The 17,508-nt window shown below is 43.1% G+C and overlaps 1 protein-coding gene across 1 annotated transcript in view; it reads left to right on the top strand.

Annotated features, from left to right (window-relative positions):
* Positions 1-17,508, top strand: part of ARMC3 (armadillo repeat containing 3) — a 53,053-nt gene that overhangs the window by 30,594 nt on the left and 4,951 nt on the right. The window contains exons 11-15 of the mRNA XM_066627628.1: positions 9,862-10,111; positions 11,786-11,922; positions 13,739-13,907; positions 14,764-14,864; positions 17,046-17,168. Coding sequence (XP_066483725.1) covers positions 9,862-10,111; positions 11,786-11,922; positions 13,739-13,907; positions 14,764-14,864; positions 17,046-17,168 — 780 coding nt within the window. The remainder of the gene's footprint in view (positions 1-9,861; positions 10,112-11,785; positions 11,923-13,738; positions 13,908-14,763; positions 14,865-17,045; positions 17,169-17,508) is intronic.

Below are 17,508 nucleotides of genomic sequence, written 5' to 3'. Positions count from 1 at the left end.
GAGGCCTATTCATGCCTCCCATTTTCCAGTCTAGTCATCCTCCCCTTGGTCAAAAAACACAATCTGCATTCCTTAACTGAGTGGAGTGTGCAAGGTTAGTTGAGATATAGGAGGTGAATTCAAAGCTCCTATTCCCCAAAATGAGCTGTGGTGCCTGCACATGCACTTGTGAATATGAGCTGGGGCCAGGGTGCGCATAACAGAATCTGAGAAGAAGCCATGGTTCAGTGGTAAAGCACATTCTTGGCATGCAGAAGGTATCAAGTTAAAGTTGTTGCATTTCTAAGTAGAGATGGGAGAGCTGGAGGAGAGCCATTGCTACCAGTACTGACAGTTCTGAGCTAGCTGGACCAATGGTCAGACTTGGTATAAAGCAGCTTCCTGTGTGGCTGTGTCAGTAAGTGATCGCTTCATACATGGACATGGACTGGATCAAACGTACTGTGGATACCCACAGTTGGTTGGCAACCTTCAGTCTTGAAAGACTATGGTATCGCACTCTGAATTGTGGTTCTGGAACAGCGTCTAGTGTGGCTGAAAAGGCCAATTCGGGAGTGACAATCCCTTCCACACCGGGAGCAAGTGCAGTCTGTCCCTGGTCTGTCTCCCTGGCTATGGGCTTTCCTTCTTTGCCTCTTAGCCTCAGACTGTTGGCCAAGTGTCTCTTCAAACTGGGAAAGGCCATGCTGCACAGCCTGCCTCTAAGCCGCTCAGAGGCCAGGGTTTCCCACTTGCTGAGGTCCACTCCTAAGGCCTTCAGATCCCTCTTGCAGATATCCTTGTATCGCAGCTGTGGTCTACCTGTAGGGCGCTTTCCTTGCACGAGTTCTCCATAGAGGAGATCCTTTGGAATCCTGCCATCATCCATTCTCACAACATGAGCGAGCCACAGTAGGCTGGCTCAAATACCACATATTAAACTATTTTAAATAAAATCAGTAAACAGGATTTTTGTGCAGCGAATCTCATTAGGCACCTTTTGTGCTAAGAAATCTTGGTGGCAATTCGATGAATCTTCACTGAAGCTAATGAATTTATACTTAATATATATATAGGCATGTATATATAGGCATGACATAAGATACAGTATGAAACAGAGTTAAGAAGTTCATAATTCCCTTATATTCACACTGGTTATTCTGTAAGCAAGCTCACCACCCTGCAAAAGATTATTTATTTACTTTCAGTTTTATATCCTGCCTTATCTCCCAAGTGGGCATTCAAAGCGACTTACAAAAAGACAATAAAAACATAAAATACAATATAAATATTAAGAAGAAGTGTATAATCTTAAGAAGTGTATAATCTAAAAATCCAATTAAAAGCTAGGAGCAAACAGCAGAAGAGCAAGCAAACATTTAGCAAACAAGCAAACATAAAGATTTATTAACACTTAAAAGAACACAAGCCCATAAAACCAATGCTTAAAAATTTTAAATATCCATATTAAAAAACCTGAACTTCAGAAGGCAAGAGTAAAAAGAAACGTCTTCAAGCCCCACCGAATGCCACTAAGGAGGGAGCGGTTTCTAACTAAGAAGGAGGGGATTCCATAAAGTTGGTGCCACCTTGCCACCACCCCACTCGCCTCCATAGCTGGTGGCACCTATAAAAGATCCCATAAAAAGGGAAGAGTAGAAACAGATATGAAGGGCAAATGCCATGGATTTCTTTCCTGGGTGACTGAATGTGCCTGCAAAACAGAATTTTCACTGATTCCATTTTATAGAACATTTTAGAACACTTTATACGGAGCTCTGGTAGCAATTATTGCGCTGGACTCAGTTGATCAGAATTTATGTAGTGAGCTTGTTTCAGGTGTGTTCATACTACTGTGTTGTCAGTGAACATTTGTGTGGTTGAGCGTGAAAGGTAATAAAAAACCTTTTTAGTATGCATACTCAGATATGCGCATACGTATACATTTTTCTTCTCGATTTATTTCCACCCACTTCCCGATTATAAGAGCCGTGCTCACTCAGTCAGAAGTAAAACCATATGTGACTTACATGAACAATCACAAATGAGCAAGGTGGCTCAAATATCAAAGCAGTGAAATTTGCAAAAAGTTTCTTGGAGTATCTGAAATAATGAGTAAAGTGGAGAATGTGATTGGCTCATAGATATTCCATGAAGAAAAAGAGATGTCGTTCATCAGATACATTTTATGTTACAAATTATTCACTCAGCTCTAATAGCTGCTGACATTAATTTAACATTACCAGGTGAAACATCGTTCATCATACATAGACATTTTTCTTCCTGCCGTTCTGTTCTCTGAAAAAATGCAGGAGGTATTTACGCTAATTCTCCTTACTTGTGGCTCCTTGTTTAATGTCAATTGTAGCTGGATTCCTAGACCTATTGGCCTCTAGGGCCCAGAGTCTAGGGTCTAATAGAATTTCTTTGCTCTACTCTCAAGGTGAAAAGTGGTTATAAAATTGATTGCTGAAGGATTTTGCTGTAAAAATTAACTCTCAGGGGTGTGGGCCATTGTAGTTGCTCTTTAGTACCCTTTTTAGAACCCAGCACATGGTAGACTAGGTGCTGGGGAACCAATGATCCCTAATTGTTGGAGCCTTGAGCTCTAGGTCATGCTGCCTTCATAATATAGAAAATTGTTCTCACATTTAGTGCGCGAGCAGCCCACAGTGCCAAAAGTTGTGAGGTTAGTGCAAAGCCAAGGCCATTTTGGTCTCCATACCCAATACAGTTTGCATACACCAGTTTCTGACCATTGCTTTACCATAAAGGCCAAAGCCAGTAACACAACTACCTTGATCTGTTAAGCCAGGGGCGTCCAAAGTTTTTGGCAGGAGGGCCACATCATCTCTTTGACACTGTGTCAGGGGCACTGTGACACTGTGACACGGGGGGGGGATTAATTTACATTAAAAATTTGAATAAATTTACATAAGTTTACATAAATGAATATATTAAAGATGAACTTATATGAATGAATGAAGGTCTTGCAGTAGCTCAAGGTTGCTGCCGCTAATGCATTACAGACGTGAAACAGTAAGCAGTGGAGGGAGCCCTCATCCCACAGCTCAAGTAAGAGATCAAACAGTCGCCCTCATGCTGAGAGCAGCTGCGTTGGGCCAGTGCGGGCTCCAACAAATCTCTGGAGGGCCAGAGGCTCATTGGAAACTGGGGGCTCCTTGAGGGGCGCATTGGAAGTCCTCAAGGGCCGTAAGTGGCCCCAGGGCCGGGGTTTGGGCACCCCTGTATTAAGCTAACCGAATACTGACATATGGCTCAATCCTATTCAGATGCTATGTTGGCAGCACAATGAACACTGTATCCTATGCCTGTCCGGGCAACACCCTGCTGGCATAGCCCTCATAGTAATGAAAACCCTGCACAACCCATTATAGTATGTGTGTGTGTGTGACTTACGGCACGTTTGTGACTGTGGTCTGCGGCGCAGAGTCGCGGCACAGTCCACAGGATCGAGCTCTCACTTGATAGTCACCTCTTTTTAAAATTGCAAATCATTTTTAAGGGTCACCAACTTATCTGACCACAAAATGCAATCTTGTTAGAAGTACACATACACAAGGCAGAGGAACACATTCTTACAGTGTAGGCTGGAATGAGTTGAAAGACGTACAGTACCTTTTCAGTATATATAACATAAGTCACGGACAGTAGGCACTGTTCATGATATTGCACGATAGGCCCTGTTCATGATTTTGTAACTGTTTCGGTTAGGGGGTTATCATGGTGCTTCAGACGTATGACAAAGTGTGCATCTTACAACAAGTTATTACTGCCTTAAAACATGTCCTTTTCCTACCAAGCTCCTGATCCACCCATATGGAAAATGCAGCGTATTTATATTTTGCTGTTCCAATTAATGTATACTACAGTATAGCTCTCCCCAACCAGATCTTGCCCCTCCTGAGGGAAGAAGACCTGTGTCAGATGGTAGAGATTTTCAAATTTAGACAGCTGTCTATTCGGAGCCACTGCCTTGAGATTATCACCTTTCCTGAATCATGTGATCTCTGTGTTCAGCAGTGTTGTTTTAAGGATGCCTCATTTATTTTGTTTTTAAGTATCTTTTAAAATATTATCATGTTTATGTGTTGGGCTTTAATGGTTTCAATACAGTGTCTTCCCAGTTATTCAGTATACCTGCACTGCCCTACTTGCCTCACAAAGGATGCTGCTTCAGCTACAGCAACAGAAACCTTGCTTTAAGAACATATGATGAGGTCTACTGGATCAGGCCACAGGCTCAGCTAGTCCTTCTTCCTGTATCTCAAAGCCACCAACCAGATCCCGGGCAGCCCAATCCTAAGCTCCTGTGACATGCAGCTGTGGTGGCACCGAAAACGGCTACTGCCACATCCTGTGCACCTCAGGCAGCTGTGGATGGCTCCTCAAGAGAAGGGGACTTTTGTCCCCTTCCCCCAGGTAAGGGAAGTAGCCTTGCAATGGGTTACTTTGGTCACCGCTGACCAAAAGGAAAGAGTGTTGGCCCACATGAATGCTCACAATCCCACTCCTTCCCCCGACACGCCTCTCCCCGCCCTCTCCCCACCCTCCACCTGCCTCTCGCCTCCCCGGAACGCCTCCTCCTCGCCTCTCCTCGCCCGCTTTCCTCTCCGTGGCTCAGCGGTCCATGCGACCGCAGAGCAGCAAAGGCTGGGCGTCCACCCAGTGTCGGCCAGCGCTGGGCTAGCATGGGTGCTGGCCCCAGTATTGGGCTCTTAGGGGGCACACAATAGGATACCTGCATCCTGTTGCCTCTTCCCTGCATCTGGCATAATGAGGTAGCCTACTTCTAAACCAGGAGCTTGCATGTATCCAGCATGGCTTGTAACCTGTGATGGACTTTTCCTCCATAAATTTGTCCAATCCCTTTTAAAGGCATTTAGGCCAGGTGCCATCACCACATCCTGTGGCAAGGAGTTCTACAAATTAATTACATAAAAAATGTTTTCTTCTGTCTGTTCTAACTCTTCCAATATTCAATTTAAGTGGATGTCCCCTGGTTCTTGTTCTGGCTTGCCACACATCGGCTAAAGCAGGCAAAATAATACATTGAACTGAACAGCCAGATTTTCAAAAGTGGATGATATTTGTATCCTCTCAGGGGAACGGCAGATTTTCAGAAAGACAAGAAGAAAAGGAGGTGAATGGCAGCCAAGTTCTTTTGCATTTCTAATCTCAGTTTAAGATGTATGCTGGAATTTGGCCCCAAAGGAGCATCCCAGTCAGTGCTACATGTCTGTGGCATCTCTTCAGCACTCTCAAACTTGTGTGGTTCATTCTCCATCAATCCATTTATGATACAATGAAAAAACTATACCAGCAGCTCAAGCTAGGGCTCAGATCATTGTTTTAATAGGCAGGGCCCTATTTTTTGCATGGCTTGGTATTAATTTATAGCATCACTGCCATCTATTGGTCATTACACCATTTTCTTCTGATGCCACATTTTATTGAGGTTGAATAATGTGTTGCCTTTTATTAATACAGAATGTATGTATTCTACAAGCTGTTAAATGTAAAATGAGGCACACAGTTGCCTTATTAGTGCTATTTTTATTTTAACAAGCTCCCATACCCTGCTGTCATAAACAGCTACTGTGAAATGAGGATTAAGGTAACATTATATTTGGTTTAAATTACCTTCATAAATATTAATTATTCTTGGTAACAAGTTACCTTTGCTCATTCTCCAGTACATGAAAGTTACTCGAATAAATGAGTTTGTTTTATTTAATTTGAACTATTTATTAAGGTTTATTTTTTCATAATTTGTGCATTTGAGTTTAGTGATGTATTTTGTGTAAGATTTTATTCGTAATATTCTGCCCTTCTGTCTCTTCTGGAAACTCTCACTGGGTTACAGTTCTGGAACAAAAACCAGGAACAATAAAACTGTCAAAGATCAACACAATACAGTACAATCTAATGGCAGCAACCAACTAAAGCCATATTAGGCATTTGCCAAAACGCACTGTTAATAGGCATGCTTAAAAGCAGGTGTTCTGCCAGTTTCTTTCTCCAGCCTCCTCCTGAAGAGCAGTTTGCCCATGTCTGGCAGCAAGATCTCTCTTGCTAAATAAGAGGCATCTCTACTTTAGGTATGCCTCTCAAGAATGCAGGTAGTCAAATGTCTGGCTTGACCCTAAAAAGAGCAAGAAGAGATAAACAGGTTGATGCTAGTAATGGCACTTCTCTAAATGTAAAAATGATAACTGCTACAAGGCCATAATTTTGTATGTGAAATATTTCGTATGTGAGTCAGACCATTGTCCATCTAGGTCTGTGTTATGTACGCCGAGTCTCTGGGATTTCAGGCCGTGGTCTTTCCCAGCTTCACCTGGAAGTGCCAGGGATGTGGTCTAACAGTGAGCTACAGCCCCTCCCCCTTTCTTTATTTGCTGAGTATATGTAGAAATTGTGAATATCCACAGAGCCTGATTTTAAAAGATGATTGTAGGTGATTTATAATAGTATTTTTTTCTTCATTTAACTGCCCTTAAATAATATATATATTCTTGAAGATTTGCTATTCTTTGTTGTACTAATGTGACTTAACACTGACCCCTAGTGGCGGCTTGCCAAACTTACACAAACGCATGACCGAAGTCCTCTATAAATAGATTGACTCATGACAAGGACACAGAATTCCTCTTTTGGGAGTACTCTTTTGGGACTATATTCAGAAGTTTGAGAGGGTCTAGGATGTATATCAGTATTTATCATTATAGCAGGAAGAAAAGATATGTCAAAGATCCAAGAAGATTCTGTTCCTTTGCCCTGAAAATAAGCAATCTCAAATATGGGACTGAAGAAAGGCCCCAAAGCTGAAACGTTCTTAGGACCTAATCCTATCCAACTTTCCAGTGCTGATGCAGCCATGGCAATAGGGCGTACATTGCATCCTGCATTGGGGGAGGCGGTCATGGAGGCCTCGTAGAGAATTTTTCTGCCTTCCCTTGGGACTACTTTGGCACTGGAAAGTTGGATAGGATCAGGCCCTTATACTGTTTGGGAGTTAATACATTTCTTGTGTTTTGCAATCAGGAACTTCAACAGCTTGCACCTATCTTTCAAATACAGAAATTGTCCCAATTACTTGGGTTCTTATTTGAAAGAAGCTTCAGGATCAGTTAATCAGACTGGGTATTCAGAAAATGATATGGAGTATTAAGTGCAGAGAGTCTTTCTGCAACTTCTTAAGCCTTTAGAATAGCCAGAAGAAAATATTCTTTAATAGTCACTTAATTGTCTTTAATAGTATTCTTTAATAGTCACTTACAAATATTATTAGCAGCCCATATGTTTTTAGCAGATTAAAGCAGTTTTTTAGAAAGCGAACATCATTCTGTGGAGGGAAGGCAGAGAGTCCCTCACATACCCCAGTGCGTACAATGCACTCCTGTGTATGAGGTTCTTCAACTGGGACCAAGAACCTTATGAATCATGGCCCAGGGACTGAAATGGAGGGTGTGATACATTTCCACAAATCCACAGAGGTGGCCAAGTAGGTCTGATGCTGTAAATTGGAGGGAAGACCACTTGGGAACCAAGTGAACTTGTCAAAGAAAAGAGGGGGGTATAAGCATAGTAAATACTTTAGCACTGTAATCTGAAACTAGAGAATATTAGTAGCTGCTTCAGACTTTTCCCCCTGGATGAATGACTGCCATGGTAGTGGGAAGGCTCTGTCCTGACCGCCAGTGTGCTTGGGCTTTGCACTGAAACAAAGTGACAGTGTGCACCAGTGCACACCAGCGGAATGCACATTCTGCTGGTGCAGGCCCCTGTTAGGATTGGGCCGTAAGGCCACAGTAGGAAAATGCATGGATAATTGAGATTTCCATTTGTGTATTTCCTGTGTTAACAGCTCTGCCAAATTCTGTTGAATGTATGAATCTAGAATTAAATGACTGTGAAATGATGGTTGAGTGTATGCCTTATGTTTACAAAATAATATAAAGGCATACAAGAAGAATTCCATTGCTCAGAGTTTGCTCTGTGGGCTGTCTAATAAGTTTGACCTGAAGAAGTAGTAGAATTAGGAATCCATCTACTATCTCGAACAGAATTTGGGTGCAGGCACACAAGCCCGAGATTTAGAAAAATGACATGTTATTGTTTGGAGAAAGCAGCCCTCTTATTCATTCAAAGGAAGTACAGAGTCAATCGTGTTGGGTTTTTTTTCAGAGGAGTCCATTATCAGTTGATAATATAGGAAATGTGCTTTCAGTAAGAATGACTCATAACTCTGAGAACAGAATTGTATTTCCTATTTGATTTGACATAAATGCTTACTTGAGGGAGATAATGTTTTACAACTAAATAGTTTAAAAGAGGTCATAACAAAAGAACACAGTATTTTATTTCCTCTCTCGATCCTTTCAATGGCTGCTTTCAGGACTTTTCTGCCTCTGAGATTTTCTCCAAGCCACATTATAGCCCAGCGTTCTCGGAGAAAGTAATAAACTAGCATAACTCCTACATTTTTTTCTGTTCCATTTGCTTGGTATATTTGGTTTTGCTAAGGAAAGAGGAATGTTGGGATTTTATAGCACTCTGGAGAATATTTCAGACTATCTTTTATTTGGCATGAAGTCATTCTTAAAGTATATATCTCAACCTTGTTTTCTTCCCTCCTGGATTGTAACATCCCAAACTATGACCTCACCAAGCCTGCCAGCTTTAGAACTCCAGGGCAATTACAAAAACAAACATTCTTTCTAATTGTGTGCATTTTTACTTGAGAGCAAGACCCACTGAATTAAATGGAATTTACTCTCAAGTAAGCATGCCTGGGATTTCAGTTTGTCATACCATATTGCACCACTTGATAGCTCACATGAACACTTCTGAGACATGAAAAATTATATCCATGCTAACTCCCTTTCAGCCTCACTCAATGAAATTCCAAGATGCCCTTATCGCCCTAGAAGTCCTTGTGGCTGGCTCATCCAGTTTTCATCTGAGGACTGATTTTTATCATCAGTTCCACTGTCCTGCTATGTAATTTAGACAAGCCATGGTTTGTTATAGGCATCTGTTTCAGTGTCTTGCAGCATTTATATATTTTTGATTCTGAGGAATTGGGGGCCCATAGAAATAAGTGCAGATGTGCCTATCACATTCCTACTTGATAGCACAGTGGATTGCTGGGACTGGAAATGCAATAGCAGGTTCCAGATAGGCACTGAATAACCTTTACACATTTCCCTGGGAGTAACTTCCATTGAATTCAGTGAGGTTTGCTTCTGAGTAGATGTGTTAGGATTGCACTTCTAGTCCTTCTGTGGGGTGCTGGCATGAAGGTGGGTTTAGAAGTCCCACAATTCAGATTCCTTTTCCTTTTGTTCTCATTGCATCTTTTTCTCAGCCTCATTTATTTACAGTGAGAATATAAATATCTGTTGCCTTCTTTCAAATGACCTTGCCATGCCCTTAGGATTTGCTTCAGAGGATTGGGCCCTAAATGTTGCAGCTCTCATTTAGATGTACAAGGAGTTCTTCCAACCCTCTAACTCAGCAGTTTCCAAACTGTGGGTCTGTGGCCATGACCCAATATTTGCTGGGTCACAAAACTGAGAAGCCAGATTAGGCTATGTACATCAAGGGTTAAACAACCTGCTACTTGAGAGGGGAGGAGTACTGCTGCCCAATCACCATTATAGACACAGAAGTTTGAGGGTGGTAAAGTGAAATTTTTTTTTTAAGGTGGGTCTCTATGCAAAAGAGTTTGGGAGCCACTGCTCTGATTTTTAAAGGTACAGAATCGGCGTGATGTATCAACGTGGGGTGCTTAAGAATTATTTCCAGGACTGGAAAGTTAATATTGATTTGCCCCTTTTTTGTCCACTTTTCTAGTGCTGTTGCCGAAGCTGACGGCATTGAGCCACTGATCAGCGTTCTGAGTGCGAAGAGAGACGGGGCTGTTGCCAGTGCTGCAACAGTCCTCACCAACCTGGCCACGCAGGAGCCACTGCGTCTCAGCATCCAGAGCCACGGCATTATGACAGCCATTGTTGAACCACTGCATTCCACCAACAGCATTGTGCAAAGCAGAGCGGCTCTAGCTGTTGCCGCCATTGGCTGCGATGTTGATGCAAGAACAGAGGTGAAGCCTATTAAAGATGTTATTTTCTTTGAAGTTTGTTGTTAGAAAACTTGATTTCTTTTGCTTTTGGTGGTACTCTTGGATCAGCACATCGTTTATGTTTTGGAGAAAAGATCTGATTGTGGTCCCCTAATATATATGCATAAGTTACTTTCTAATAAGCACTGGGAAAAGCAGAAATATCAGGTCATCTCTGATTCCCATTCTTGATTCTTAGCCAGGTTTGACAGTGGTTTATAAGAGTGGTTCATAAGTGGGATTTTGTTTCTGTTTAGTTTTAGTATACTGTGCACCAGTAAGGCTGAATTCCTATACACACTTTTCTGGGAGTAAGCCCCTTTGAACACAGTGGAACTTACTCCTCTGTGGACATGCGTAGGACTGTATTGTATGTTATATAAAAAAAAAAGAATCCCAAATGTGATTTTTAGGTACAGTATATGTAAATCTTCGTACAGGGATGTTTTACTATGAAAACTGCAACTCTCTCCCACATTTCAGCACAAATCCTTGTGTGTGTTTGGTGTGAGATCATCTGACAGTACATGGGTTACTCTTCAGTCAGAACCAGTCTGAACAGAAGACCACACAATTGCCCACCTAGAATAAGGAACAGAAAGCAATGCAGAAGAACAAAAAACAAGACTGGATCAAGAGTGAGATGATGATGAAGGAAAAGGATCAAAATGATGATGAAGAAAAGCAAATGAAATACATAGCATTAGGTGCATCAAAGCCTATATAGTGTGATATGAAAGATAAAAATGGGATGTTTTGCGCAAGATAGGGATGGAACAAAAGCTCCATGGTAGGGCAACACAGTTTTGCAAGTAGAAGGTCCCTTCCAGGTTCAGAGTGTCTCTATTTAAAAGGATCTTCAGTAGTAGTGGAGCTGGAGAGAGCTGCTGCTGGCACTGGGCTAGTTTGGCAGTTCCATATGTTTTCTGTCATCTTATATTTAAGCAGATGCACCTACTCACAAGTCAATCTGCTTGTGAATAAATCTTGCCACAGGAAACAGCACTTATACGCAAACTGTGTGATATAGCAGGCTGGAGTCCTTTCTCACTCATATGTCTATGCAAGTAAACATACCTCCACCACCACCCTCAATATAGTACTATCATGGGGCGCTTGCAAATGTTTTCTGTGCTGCTTTCTGCATAAAAATTTACAGGAGCCAGGGAGACAGTTTTCTTCTTCTTATCCAGGAAAGAAATATAGTGAGGATACAACCTTAATTGCCTAAAATAAATAGTGAAAACACAGTACAGATACATCTTAAGCTGTTCAGCCTTGACTGTTGCCATACTGGTGTCTTCAACATGATCTTCCCACATGGATGAATGTAACCTTTGCTAGATGAATTAACCCCTGCTAATTGGGTAAGAGGCACTTTTTCAAGTGGGTGCTTCTCTTTTTTTAGCAGGGGGAGAGTAACTAGCCCACCTCACCCCAGCAGTGTCTGTTCTGGTGGCTGTCTGCTGGTATTCTTTCACATCTTTTTAGATTGTGAGCCCTTTTGGGACAGGGAGCCATTTAGTTATTTGATTTTTCTCTATAAACCGCTTTGTGAACTTTTAGTTGAAAAGCAGTATATAAATACTGTTAATAATACTGTTAATAACCTTTGGCAAGCAACATGGGGTGTCTTGGCTTTGGTTTTCTTTTTAGTTACGGAATGGGGGTGGCCTTGAGCCTCTTGTTAAGCTCCTGCATTCTAGACATGATGAAGTCAGAAGAAATGCCTGCTGGGCTGTAATGGTTTGTGCAAGTGATGAGCTAACAGCAGCTGAAATGACCAGGCTAGGGTGAGTAGACTAGGGTGAGTAGAAGTGCTAACAAAATGATGGGCAGCAGTGGATTTAATGTTGGCTCTCGTACCATTCACAAGTTTTTCATTTTTAAAATGCATATAAATAGCATTTGGTTATAGACAACGCTATAGGCAGTGTATTTTTAAAAAATGAGTGTTTTTAAAAGACTTTTTTCTTCAAGACAAAGTATTTTAAAAGAGGCATACAAACAGTATTTGAACAATTATTTCATAGATTAATTAACTAGAAAACTGCACTATTCTGGTACCCTGGCATACTCTTGCATACTCTTGTTTGTTGTCCAGTGGCCTTGTTATATAGAGAACCAGAGAAGATCAATGTGGTACTTATCTCAAGCCAGAAATAATTAATTGCAGTACGATTCTTTGTAAAAGTATTACAACATGGTAGCAGAGAAAGCTTTTTTCTCTGTTTTTAGCATTTGCAAAGTGCCACCCAGAAGGACTTTAGTAGGCAAACAAGACTTGCCTATAAGCATGTAGCATGGCCCAATTTGGGAAGGGGGTGTTTTATTAACCAGTAGTTTGCTGGGAGGGTATGAAACATGGCAAAACCATGGCAAGGGTTAGGTGGCTTTAGTACTTTATCATTACCACAGTTTTGATCCTGATCACACCTTCTCCTCCCCCCATTTGCTATTTTTAGCGGGCAGAAATTTCCATTGGCTTTCATTGGAGGTTTCCCCCTTCACTTAATATTAGCAAAACCCACTTCTTCCCCCTTCCCATGGATCTGCCCATCTCCTTCACAGATAAGTCAACCCCCAAGGAGGGATCCCAGACTCCATTACATGCCTGCCTGTGACCCACATTCCTCCTGTTTCACCACTCTTGCCTGCTCCCAAAGTTCTCCTGCTCCCTCAAACGGCTCTGCTCCTTCTCCCTTGCTGCCCTTATCCCTGCAACTCCATCCCAGATCACCCATGGGAGAACCCGTCTATCCCTTCAAATCTTTCCTCAAAACTCACCCTTTTTACAAACTCTTTGTTGACTTACTGCAGTTAAGTGTAAGGATGTGCCTAGGAAATAATTACATATTCTTCCCCAGTTATTCTGCCACCAGTTATTCAGTTATTCAGTTATTCAGTTATGCCACCAGCCCAGTTATTCAGAGCGCGATACCATAGTCTTTCGAGACTGAAGGTTGCCAATACAATTCTGCCACCACTCACCTTCCTTTCCTCGGCTGCCTTCTATGTGTCGATCTTTAGATTATAAGCCCATGAGGGCAGGGAATTTTCTTCTGTTGTAAAGCTGTGTGCACACGAATGATACAATATAAATAATAATAATAGTCATAATGATAAATAACACAGGATAACACACATTTTGCTGTCTTAAAAGTTAAGACATGCCATAGGCATCCTCAAGAGGAAGCTCCCTAAACAATTCACAAATGAGGCTACGCCATATCTCCAAAACTAGATGTGATAGTGCAAAACTGTTGCCATTTTTGGAATCAGCACCCCAAATTCATATAAAACCACCATAAAATTTGAAAAAGTTTTTTCTGACCCCCTATTTTGCAGGTCTGTGTAATTAGTTAGTTGGCAACCTTCAGTCTTGAAAGACTATGATTAGTAGTAGTGATAATAGTAGTTATTGTTAGACTGCATCCATAGGTTACCTTTCTCTAGAGCAGGTGCCCTTCCTCCAAAGAGGAAGGCCATTCAAAGAAGAAAACCTTTGAATACTGCCCATTGTATATGCAGTATAATAAATTACTTCTTTCTAATGAGTTTTTTAAGAGTACAAGGAGCAACCTTTCTTACTTGTGCTTATTTAAACAGTGCTTTAGACATTCTCGAAGAAATTAACTTGTCATTTGGGCGCAAAAACAACTTCAGTGAAGCAGCTTTGGAGAGAATACTTGACCACAACCTTCCACAGAAATATAGTCAAACAGGACGTTTATCATCCAGTAATATAATTACTGATGGGTTCTATGATTATGGACAGGTAAATTGCATTATGTGTTCGCAATCTTTATGGGGCTGCTTCTTGTCTTGTGGCTCAGGCAAAGAAATGGGGTTATATAGCCAGTGGGCAAATAATTCATAGTAGGGCCAGAGTTCACACAAATGCAGCAATTTTCAAACTCTCTGGGAGTTTGAAAACCACTCTAAGTTCTTGTGGAGGGGAGAGGCAGTGGTGTGATCCCCAGGATCGTGCTGCTCAGTGGGGCTGCAGGGGCTTGGATGTACTTACCAGAGCCTCCTGCAGCCTCCCAGGGGTGTGGGGAGCCCTGCACGACCTTCTGCAGGGCTCCCGCAGCTTCAGAAGTGAAAGCGGAGCGATGCACTCCACTTACGCAAAAACCAGGAGCGCTATTGCTCCACTTACACTTTCGAAGCTGCAGGGCAACCTGCAGAAGGTCACAGAGAGCTCCCCGCACCCCTGGAAGGCTACAGGAGGCTCAGGTAAGCCACTGCAGCCCCCTGAGTGGTACGATCCTGTGAATCGCGCCGCTGCCTGCTCCCTGCCTCCTCGCTGCCCCTGCCCCTTAAGGGGAAAGAGGCCAGGCCCCAGTCTGAAAAGCCCTGCACAAATGGAACAACCCATCCCTTCTCCGTCCTGGCTTATCATTCTGATTTCCTTAAGCACAATATGGGAGGGAAGGATAGAATTGGGCTGTAGGAGGTTGTGTTCTTGTATCACAATAGTTTTGACAACAGCTGGGTTTCCTATGAAAAAATTGATTTTGCATGACTTGAAGTGGACATTTTAAACCACTCAGATAAAGACTGTCTATGGCTGCTTTCTGGAGCTTGAAGTTGATCGTTATATATCTTGTGCCTCATCCTAAACCCTGTAGGTAAAACTTGGTGTTAAACTGTTATCTCTGGAGGAACTCAGTGCTGAGGAGCTTAATGACCATCGTGCTGTCATCTTAGTAAACACCAAGTCATCAGAACCGTGAGTCTGCTAAATTCTACTCTGATGTGGGTATTTACAAGGCTGGCAAAACTCCTGAGGTGATGTCAAGTACTGCCCCCATTACCTGGTGGTGTGTCAGCTTCTAACCCTAACCCTTACCTGGTAGTGTAGCGGGGGGGGGAATAGTAAGTACTGCAGATGCTGCAATGCACCATGAAAGCGGCCCCTCCCACTCACCGTCAGGGCCATTCCAGGTGGTGAAGGCAAAGCTCAGGAGACACTGTTTGGTTCAGAAAGTGCCTGTGTGTTGTTGTTGCCTGGAATGGCTCCAACAGCGAATGGGAAGGGCTGCTTACATGGCATGTTGCGGCATCTGCAGTACTTACTCTTTTGCCCTCCCAGCTACATTACGGCCCTTACCTGGTGATATGCCAGCTTCTCCCGCTCCCTGGATTGGAAGCACAAGAGGGAAATGGAGCAGAATAGCAGGCTAGAACTCAGAGATACACTTCCACTCTGTCCCCCTCTTCCTTTTCCATTCCAGGAAGTGGAAAGAGCAGAGGCTGGGATATTACCAGATGAGAGAAAGCATTTGGTACACTGTATGAAGCACCAGGAGGTCTTGGGCCATCCTTGGCAACCTGAGCCTGCTCCTCTGAAAAGTAAAGAGATTAAGGCAGGGTTTTTCAAACTGCAGTGTCATGACGCCCCTTAAAGGGGCAGGAAAGGCAGCAATGCAATCCCCAGGACTGCACTGCTGCTGGGGACAGTCCTCCACAGTCCTCTCCCCACCTCCACATATCTTTATAAAGAGGGCACTTCTGGTTTCATGATGAAAACAGGAAGTGCCCATTTTGGGGTTTTTGTTTTTGTTTCTGTGTTTGAAATGATTGGAGGTGCAGGGAGCCTTGCAGACAGCTCCCCAGACCCCCCTCCCCCGGTTCCCCTGGGACTCCTAGGCTGGCTCATGGTAACTTAAAAAAAACCCCTCCTGTCCCCAGCAACAGCATGATCTTGGGGATTGTGTTGCTGCCTTAGCTCCTCCTCATACACACTTACCTCAGGTCTCAAACTCCCAAGGAGTTTGAGAACCAAGGGATTAAGGTAATCTCAAGAGGGCTTCCAGGGGTGTATTGAATCCTCGGCATCCTGCACAACCTTCAGTCCAACCAGAGTTAGGCACAGCATACTCTCCACCATCTGCTCTCACCTCCTCCTGACAGGATTTCAGTGGCCACATGTGACTCACACCTCTTGGCTTGGTCTCTATTCCACCTTTCTGTTCACTTACGGAACCTGTTCTTGGGGGGGGGGGGTGTCACAAGCCCTGTTGATTGTTTCTATGGCTGTACTGAACCCAGCCACATGAGGGCCATTTCACTTCCTTGAACCCCATTTTCTGTCAATATGTTTACAAAGAGTCAAGAATAGCAACCAGGAATAGCAACCTTCTGGTTTCCCCACACTCACCGTTCACGTTGAACCATTTCTATCTTGTCAACGGCACAAAATATCCAAGAACAGGACACGCAACTGATAGAAATGGAAACGGAGGAGGGAAAGCACACAAAAAAGAAGAAAGGGCACACCCTCTCTAGAAGGTGTGATATGAGAGGAATGCTATGCTCTAACTTGTCTTTCTTCTAAAAGACTATACACTGTAATGTCCAAAACTTCTTGAACCAATCCAGTGGCGTAGCTATGCCATCTAGCACCTGGGAGCATAACACTTTTTAACAACTCCAACTCCCAGACTGCCAAAGGCCTTAGAAAGGCACTTCTGGTTTTTGCTAAAACCGGAAGTGCCTTTGTAAGTCCTCCAGCAGGCCTTCTAAGGCCTGACAAAGCTTGGGGAGGCCATGCATGGCCTCCCCAGGCCTCAGAAGGCTTCCAAAAGCCACTCCCCTGACATCCCTCCCCAAGAGTAATACCTAGGGCAAATAACCCACCTCCAGTTCCTCTTAGCTATCCAATCTTTCACTGATTCAATCTTCTGTACTTGGGGAGGTTTTGGCCTGCTAACACAATAACGTAGGCTTTTCTGCCACCTACCCAGAGCTGCCCTCCTCCGGTCCCCTGACTTTCTGTCCCCATGGTTTTGAAAATTGACACCCCGCCACTCTTTAACATTTTTAATACAGATACACAGTATTTTATTATGTTGGGTAAGCAGTGCCTCAGTTTATGTGTGCAACAGCACAGTGTCCTTTATTGTTCCAGTGAACCCATACCTACCGTTTCCATTGTGACAGAGGAAAAGTCACAAGATCAACCTTCCAACCGACTTCTAGTTTCCTCCAGTACTGTCAGAAAAAGCAGCAAAGAAAGCAGAGAAAGAACCAGGTATGTATTTGAACTTTATCATAACTGAATGTGACAAACTATAAACTTGAAAAATGTTCTGAATTAATTGAAAAATAGGTATCTGATAAACACTCCCCTGGTCTGTTGAAATGTCAAATTAGCATTTGAAACTATAATGAGAAACTAAAATTAGAAAACAATTTAGGGCTTAGACCTATGGTTTTCAGACTCACAGGGAGTTTGAATCCTGCAGTAAGTCTTTGCGGGGGCAGGGGGAGGCAGCAGCACGATCCCCAGGATCGCACTGCTCAGGGGGGCTCCAGGGGCTTGATGCACTTGACCTTCAGCAGGGGTCCCCGGGGTTCCCGGGTCAGGGAAG

Source organism: Tiliqua scincoides, chromosome 5 (assembly GCF_035046505.1).
Source record: "Tiliqua scincoides isolate rTilSci1 chromosome 5, rTilSci1.hap2, whole genome shotgun sequence".
In the NCBI taxonomy this organism is placed as follows: domain Eukaryota; kingdom Metazoa; phylum Chordata; class Lepidosauria; order Squamata; family Scincidae; genus Tiliqua; species Tiliqua scincoides.
This window is presented reverse-complemented; position numbering and strand designations above follow the sequence as displayed.